The sequence below is a fragment of the Acanthochromis polyacanthus genome, chromosome 9 (genome assembly GCF_021347895.1).
Source record: "Acanthochromis polyacanthus isolate Apoly-LR-REF ecotype Palm Island chromosome 9, KAUST_Apoly_ChrSc, whole genome shotgun sequence".
Lineage (NCBI taxonomy): Eukaryota > Metazoa > Chordata > Actinopteri > Pomacentridae > Acanthochromis > Acanthochromis polyacanthus.
In genome coordinates, this window is record NC_067121.1 from 152,172 (window position 1) to 160,878 (window position 8,707).

The 8,707-nt window shown below is 40.0% G+C and overlaps 1 protein-coding gene across 1 annotated transcript; it reads right to left on the reverse strand.

Annotated features, from left to right (window-relative positions):
• Window positions 1-2,079: 2,079 nt before the first annotated feature.
• LOC127535552 (tenascin-N-like) lies at window positions 2,080-8,464 on the reverse strand. The gene is made up of 8 exons (XM_051953884.1): window positions 8,349-8,464; window positions 8,025-8,155; window positions 7,385-7,523; window positions 7,100-7,251; window positions 6,550-6,646; window positions 6,271-6,435; window positions 5,491-5,654; window positions 2,080-3,499 (listed from the first exon to the last, which is right to left on the reverse strand). Exons 2-8 carry the CDS (start codon window positions 8,028-8,030, stop codon window positions 3,350-3,352), a joined length of 873 nt encoding a protein of 290 aa, XP_051809844.1. The 5' UTR covers window positions 8,031-8,155; window positions 8,349-8,464; the 3' UTR covers window positions 2,080-3,349.
• Between the last annotated feature and the right edge of the window lie 243 nt (window positions 8,465-8,707).

The following is an 8,707-nucleotide window of genomic DNA, read 5'->3' on the forward strand; positions in this document are numbered from 1 at the left end:
GTTATGTGTTCTAGTGAAAAACAGGAATTTATTTAAAATATCTCTTCTCTTCTCAGTTTTTCTCTCTTTCCATGAACTGCTCACACTCCACCCCTTTAAACAAACACTCCCTTGTTACCACATTACTGAGTTCTCTCATGGAAAAAATGCATCACCCTAAACCCAAGGTGTAAGTTTCAACCCGAGTGACACAAGCAGACTGTCTATGTCAGCAAGCATATACTGTACTATATATAAATATATATAAATATATATTCGCATAGTGGAGAGAGACCGAAAGAGAAACAGAGAGTGAAGGGAGAGAAAGGCCAAACTCCTCTTTCTCCCCTTTCTATTTATCCTGGCACTAAGGAAACCACTTGCCTCGGAAGGCAATGGCAGGAACCAATCTCCTTAAAGTAATTTGCAAACACTGTGGCTGAAAAGGCCTCTCGCATCAGTGAGCTTTTGTGAGACATTTCATTTCAAAGTTGAAATGAAATGCTATGCTAGACATATTTGCAGCAAAATTTTAAGCAGCAGCCTTCTCAAACTCTTATTTGATTGTGATGAATAAACACTTGAAAATATCATCTTTTCACTCCTTCATCTAGCCTTTGGGGGAAGGTATGACATTCCTGAAGTGTTTCAGCGTTGCAAGAATAGATTATATCTGTATCTTTTAGTGCTTAAATGGTGTGATGGGCTTTTTATATCCTTTCCATACACTTTTAGCAGCCATACAAAAATGTTCCTGACTGGATAGACAGCAGACTGTTGCCGTCTACAGATTATGAGATAGAGAATTGGGAAACTGTTGAGACCAGACGGCAAACAGTCATCAGTTCCTGCAAGTACAGTTGCTCAACTCAGTATGATGAAAGTGCAGTACTGTACAAACACTTTGGTTTTAAATAGAGGAATCAGCTGAGGATGGCTTCAGCGTTCGTGTAATCATCAGCCTGGCAGTGTTTGGCTTTACATAAGTCAGAAAATTAAAGCAGGGGCAGCTTAACTGAGAAATGCCATCCAAGTTTCATAATAATGTCAAGTCAAAATACAAACTCAAACTCCATCTGCTGATGAATACTGTGATGCTGCTGGAAACAGAAACCACAAGCGGCTACTGAATGACTGAGTTAAGATGATTTCATCAAATAAGATGCACTGTGGTGACCCTGGAATGATGGTCATTAAACTAAAGTTACTGCTGCTCTGTGGCTATCTTGTGCTGTTCAGTTGCAATGCTACAGAGGGTCTTATTTGGACAACTACTGGAATGACGTAACAAGTGCAAATATTCATGGTCTCAAGAGGATAATACCAACAATATTGACTTTGTCATGTAGCACCACCATGAGTTTGACTTCCGTAGTTCAGAAAACAACTGTCTTCATACAATCTTGTAGGCTAAACCAGAGGAAGATACCCATCAGAGGTAATAATTCCCCTCTTAATCACTAGATTGCAGGTATTTCCTTCAGTGACGGTGGTTTTGCTAATCTTTAAATAACATTGTAATTAGTTGACAGGTCTGAGGAAATCAAAAGAAGTAGTTTTGAGATATGCTAATATAATATTTGGACAGTAAAAATACACATCTATGTATTTTTATTTATTTTACCGTTTATGAGTCATATGAACTTTAAAAAAATCTTCATGGACATCAATTGTGTTTGATCCTCTCGCCTTGATTTCTGATAAGTTGTTCCTGCATTACATGATGTTCAGCATCATGTAATGCAGGAACATAACAGCCAACCAGCAGTAGAAGAAAAAACAACAATAACAGCATTTGTGTAGATTTGAATTACTTAAAAAAAAAAAAGAAAATAGACATTGTTGTTGAGGGAGACATCTAACCCAGTTTTATCCTACAGATATTTCTCCACAATGCCTTTAATAAATCTGCTGATCTCTGTGTAATAAAACACTAAAAGAGTGGTGACAAACCTTAACCTGCTGTCATTGCAGTCGTATGATTCCCACTCTTCAACCCATCTCATTAAAATCTGTGAACCACAAAAAATGGGAAACTTGCTTGTTAATTGTTTTGTTCAAACTATAAAGATGAGAAAAATCACAGTGTGTTCACATAACAAAACTTGTACTGTTTTTATTCTGTGAATGGAGACAGGAATATGAACAGGCAGCTATAAAGTCGGTTTGACAATACAGAAAATATTAAATACAGTGGTCCTCATTTCTGACCTTGAAAATCTAAGTTGAGGATTATAGCCAGACTAAAACCTTTATGGGTCATGAAATCTTAAAGAGAAGGGGGTTTTTTTGGGAGGAGAATGTAAAATCCATGAGTGGCAGGAGGCTACAAATCAATCCTGGCAGATTAGCAGAGAGGTTGATTGATGTGCTCCGTCCTTGACACATAAACCAAGTTTGTAATAAAAGTGTAAAAAAAAAAAGTAATTAAGTAAAGTCAAAGTCAAGGCAGCATTAATAACTTCTGTCAGCTTTCCAGATTGAAAACAAGAGTTTGGTCATTAAGCTCCTGAGGATGGGGCAAACAAGCTTCACTCTTACTGACATTTGATATGGGCACATCACAGTGATTGAGATGAGCTGTCCCTGTCATATGAATGTAAAGCAGGAGCGGTATGGATACGCCAGGCAGCCATCTGCTTTTATTCTCTGGCTTGTCCCGTACGAACTGATGTGATGTGACAGTGTTAGAGCCACACTGGCAGTTTAATGTGATGGAGCCAGCCAGCTTCATAATCAATAAACTCAGGGCACTAACTGGCAGTCTACACCTCATCCGTTAACAAAACATACAAACCATGTTTGACGTTTTTTTGTTTTACATTTATACTTTTACAAGACTACTATACACTCCTTCCTAGGACATGAAAAAAATCTAATATAATACATGTAACCTGGGCTGCTGCCCTCAAGTTAAAGAAAGGTTTAAATGAATGCAGTAACTGGAGAAAAAGTTCTTGGTTTTCCATCTACTGTTTCCTGATTTATAATCAAGGCTTCTACCAGAATCAGTGAAACAGGAGTTTCTAGAATTACACTTACATTATAACTGATAGACTAAACTCATTGATGTTCAGCTTCACGTCACTTCACACCAACTCAGAGGCAGTTATTATGTCCCACTTTCCTACAATCACACTAAATATAGGGATTTCTGATTGAAATGCAAACAGATAATAAGTTATTACTGAATATGAGCTTTTCTCTCTTCCTAAAAAGTGTATGTATTGTCCTGGAATTAAGGCACAAAGAGGCAAGTAGACCAGCAAGAATTCTAATGTGGTCAGAGCCGCATGTATGTACAACTGTCCAGAATCACCAAAATCTAGTGTGATGGCAGGTTCATGGAGCCGTGGTTTTCGGTGCTCTTTTATTTCTTCTGCAGGTTTGTTTTTCTGCTCTTCTCTCTGGCCATCAGCGATCGCCTCTTCCTGCTGGACAAGGCTCCCAGGGGTCGGATCTTCATCTCGGTGAAGTCGATGGACGTTAGGTGGCCCTTCCACGGCTCCCAGTTCACTCCCTGACAGCAAAAACAGCAGATTGAGAGGAGACAGATTGAAAAAAATGGAGGGAAGAGGAAAAAATCAAGTATGCTTAGATGGAGCAGTTGTGAGATAGACAGGAGGAGAGAGAGAGAGATGGAGGCCCGAAGAGGCACGGCAGACAGGCAGAATGACAAACAGTAATAAACGCCAGCCTCTGGCTTCATTTCATGTGAGTACAAACTTGTTTTGACTGTTGTTGCATTTCGCCGACACACGTTGCGGGAGATATCTGCAACAGCAATATTATGGATGAAGTCTCGACAAGAGCAGAGAAATCCCCCGGCATTTCATTCAGTATCAGTCTCCCTTAGACATAATAACTGTTGTTGTTACCCCATCAGCCTGGTAAAAAACACTTATGGTTTATAGCTGGTGTGAGGAATGTGTTTTCTCATCACTGCTGATGGATTCTGGCCATTTCTGTTTCACCTCGACAATCCGAAACAAAACAAGCGGGAGTGGGCTGAGGTGAAGTTGTCTTTGATTGCTGACCAGGGACCAGCCTCCCAGTGAGCGCTTGTTGTTGCTGCCTTTCTGTAGGCATGTTAAGAAAAGATCCCAAATAACAGTGGTGCATTTTTTAATCATGATGTTTAGTTGTGTTTGTTGAATATTGTATTACGTGTTATGAATAAAAGCATCTGAAGTCGCTGTTTGTTGTGAGCGGTGGCTGTATATAGCTGTTTAATTTCTTTTTGAGACTTAGCAGAGGTAAAACTCTCCCAAACATTGTAGCTAAGTCTCACTGCTATGGTTTCCCATAAATGTTGAATTAAAAAACACTGTTTTTCCAGACAGTCTTCTTCGGCAGAAAGAGTTCAGAAACACAAACACAGCATGAAACAGTTTTGGGATCCTTTAAAGATATATTTTTGATCTTTACTGTTCAGGAGACAAGTCTACAGTGTATCTAAAGTAATCTGTTGGAATGAAGGCATGATGTTGGGGTCTTATCCACAAGACCCACTGACTGTTCTAACTTAGATTAACATACACTGATTAGTCACAACATTAAAACCACCAGCATGATATTGTTTTAGTCCCTTTTTCTGTTAACGAAACTCAGACCTTTCAGGGCATCTTCACGGGATGTGGTGACTTCCTGTGGTGTCTGAAAACCAGACGTTAGCAGCAGACACTTTGGTTTCTGTGGGTTACAAGGTGGATGAAGTTCCAGTGCTTGATCAAATTGGGATCTGGGGAGTCTGGAAGCAAAGACCTCAAGAACCTGAGTAGCGGCAAAGTACATTGTCCTGCTTGGGGAAGCCACAAGTGTTGGGCAGTGCTTTTGCCATGTAGGGTTGAGCCTGGTCTGGAACAATGTTTAGTTGAGTGGTACAAGTCAAAGCAACATCTGCATGAATTCCAGGACTCAATGTTGTCCAGCAGAACATTGTCACAAGATGATCAGTGTCATTCACATCACCTGTCAGTGGTTTTAATGTTGTGGCAGAGCGGTGCAAATATCTTGTCACACTATGCTGTCAGTGCCACCTATTGGTGTAAGGGCACATTACACCAGAAAAACAGAGTTAATAACATGACCAGTGCTCATTTCTATAGGTTGACCCTCATCTTGACCACAGAATTATTGTTAGTACCAACAGTGTACCACACTAAGTTTTACATTTCATTTTCTGTATGTATGCTGATGTAGATAAATACTGCATGTTTATACAGAAGTTAAATCTAAAGTGCTTTATAAGGTGCCTCTCATTCATTCATCACTAACACATGCTGAAGGACACGTGGACAGGAAAAGCTGTGGATCAAACGCTGTGATCGGTGGATAAACTACTCTGCTACTCCCTGGCTACAGCTGCTTTTTTTTCACCCCCCGCCGCATTTTGTTCTTTTCTGAAATCCCTTTTCAAACCCACGCTGACATGTTCCGAGCTGGCTGGACAGCACCTCATGACAGAAAATTACAGTTTAGTGTTGCAGAACTGCCTCCTTGCTCACTCACCATGCTGTGCCTGTCGTCACCCCATTTGCCGTTGAGGTTGGCCAGGTGACAGTTTTTGTACCACCAGGCGCCACGGTGAGTCAAGGCACAGTTACCCAGGGCGATGTCATTATCTGAATCAACAGTAGTCCAGGGCCTGCCTTGGTGGTAGGTCATAGCATCACCTGAGGATCATCAACAACATTAGGATTTCACAGTTTGTACAGTAAACATCTTGAAACCTGAAAGAACAGGCTTTATTCAGTCCAGCTCTTCTCTATCCACACTATATTTCGGATTTTGCTGCTTACTGCTTTTTCTCACATTTGTTCCCTTAAGGAAGAAATTTAATAAAATGCCAAATGGAGAGTCATCCAGCATTGCGGTATATGTTGCTTCAACACACTGTGGTATAGACACAGCGTCCCACTTGCTGTGTGTCTGTATCTGCCTGACTTCAAAGCTCACTTAAATCCTGCCATTTCCAGACACCACATTCCCTATACAGCTACTGACTGTATATAAGTTTCTCAAACAAATATCCCACCTGCTGTTGGTTTATATGTGCTTTCCCTGCATCCCACAGAATGATGGGTGGGGTGCCCACAACGTGAAACTCCTCTGTTCATGCCTCTGTCTGTTTCATTGCTCTATTTGCCATTATTTCTTATCTACGGATAATTCAGTGTATTTGGGGTGTTAGAGAGAAATATAATCTGGAAAGCTGTGCATATGCTCCTCACAGTTTCATTCATTTGTATTGCATGCAGTTTCTAAAAGCCTTCGGGGAAAAATACTCACCTGCTGTCCCACTGTATTTGCCAATAGTGAGTTTGAACTTCTGCTTAACTGGTGCAATCTTAAAGTTGTCATATACAGCATAGGCCCTCTCTGAGCCCAGGCCCAAGTCAAACCTCAGCTCATACTGAGTAGGAGTGTTGGTAAGCTCGTATATCGTATCCAGACCTGAGGGAACAGACAGGCAGAGAATGGGAAGGAGAGAAGAGATGCTCCATTACTGTTCATGTGTGCAAGTATCAAGGTCTGCAGAAACTCCCCACAAAACATCGGAGCGCTCACCAAGCCAGAACTCTTCTGTAAGGTTGCCAAAACCGGCTATGTACTGCCTCCAGCGTTTCATGAAGTCCAGCTTGCCAATGTTACGACGCTGAATCACCTGAAAAGTGCAAGCGCAGGGTCTTTATGGACAGATGTTGCACAAACATTTCAAACTGTTTGCTTTGGGTTGTTGGGTATTATGTCCACCACGAAGATGACACTGGTAATAACTATCACATGCTATCATAAAAACAGGTTTTTTAAGTCAAAATTGAAGCAGGAGAAACAAAGATATTTTCTTCTTTTATGGCTATGGCTTAATCAAGCTCCGAAAAAAACGAGAAAAGAAAAAGATCAATCTACTACAATACAGCATATAGAAATCATCAAGATTCAGACTTTGGAGAGAAATTAGACATTGTTTATTTGTTTTCATGTATAAATTGCTGCCGTGACTATTTAACGTTTACTGGTTTAAATTCTGAATATATAATAAATATTAATTTAAATTTTTTGAAATCTCAATCAAAATATAGCTTTTCAACATCTTGAGTTTATAAATAATTCCTACCAGCCAGCCGCCTCCATCTGTGTCCATGTCGCAGAACACCTCGGCTGGTTTGGAGCGATCATTGGCAATATAGATGGTATAGACACCACTGTTCTTGTTGCCATTCTTCATGATCTGAACACAGTCCACGGGGAATGGGTACAGGACACCCACTGGGGAAGGGGATGTAATGTTATTAATGTTGATTTATTGCACATGAGCTGATATTAGAACTCAGAATAACAGAACATAATGTGATAAATATCAGACCAGCTAACATTAAAAACGGAAGTGTTAAGAACAAACCTGTTGTAAAGATGGTTTCTACCACCTTGCTCCTCTTGTTGCCCCTGTAGGCAATAATGGTCACAATGTACCTCTTCCCCATCTCCAGGCTTGATGCAACAAAGCTGCTCTCTCTGGATCCAAGCTGCATTTCAACGGTCTGACCACAACACAAATCATCCTGCTGAACACTCACTATGATATCATGTCACACTCTTAGATAATGTATACATGGTTTCTGGATGAAAAAAAAGCCTTTCATCAAATTCACTGCATGATTAATGATGCTGTATTAAAATTCAAAAGCTACAGATCAGATTATTTCGTTCATTTGTGGCCACAAGAGGTCAGTGTTCTCTTGAGCTTAAATTTAACTTGCACCTTTAGCCGCAGTCTTCTTTCAGGCAGTAAAGAGTTATCCGAATCGATTTAAAGATTAGACAAGGAGAACAGTTTTTCCACAGGCTCTATTTTTACCCAGTAGAGAGTATCCTCCCACACGTTTCCACTCCAGGGTGTATTCTTTGTAATTTAATCTATCGGTTGTATAAAACGTGATATATCTGGACATCACTCTTTCCATGCACGTACCACACTTGAAAATGTATAGCTTGCGGTTTGGTGTGTGTGTGTTTGGGTGAGAAAAATGTGTGCTCAGTACCTCCATGTTGCCCTCTTCATCTCTGTATGTCAGGATGTAACCCTCGATGTCAGCCAGAGGAGGAATCCAAGTCAAAGAAGCAGAGTCCAGCGTCACATCTGTAGCCTTCAGGTCCTTAGGGGAATCAATCTCTGAGGGGATGAACGCAAATCACAGTGGATTACAGTACAGGAGCATTAATTCATTCATTAATATGCCTTGTAAAATCAGTTCTTAGTTTGACTAGTAAAGAATTTTGGTGCTGCTTTTACTGGAGTCCACATTAAATTTAGGAAAATACAAGAAAAACATCAGGATTATTTTTCCACAGTTGTTCAGAAATACCTTTTAGCAGTTTTGGTGCAAGATGGTTTCATTATTTTCATATTTTTTCTGATATTTTCATACTTTGTGTGTGTGTTTCAGTCTGGAGTAGAATCCATTCTCATTCATCGCTCTTTATTCCCTTAATGAGCCACAAATGATGAGCCTAAGATTAATTTGTAAAAGCAAAACCCTGTGTAAAATTTGAAATTGATTAGTTGTCCTCCTTGTCAAAACAGTCGATGCTGTCAAAAAAGGTAGTAGCATAGTGGAATTGATTTTAAAATATGATGCTTTTTGATTGGTTGCATGCTAAAGACAATCTGTAACTTTTATTTATGAAGCGCACTCTTCTCTCTACAAAGTTAAGATTTGTTTTT

Excerpts from the sequence above, each read along its gene's own strand:
- LOC127535552 (XM_051953884.1), bottom strand. Across the intron at positions 7,252-7,384 it reads AGAAACCATCTTTACAACAG|TGGGTGTCCTGTACCCATTC; the intron begins GTTTGTTCTTAA and ends CCCCTTCCCCAG. Across the intron at positions 3,500-5,490 it reads GTGACGACAGGCACAGCATG|GGAGTGAACTGGGAGCCGTG; the intron begins GTGAGTGAGCAA and ends TTTTGCTGTCAG.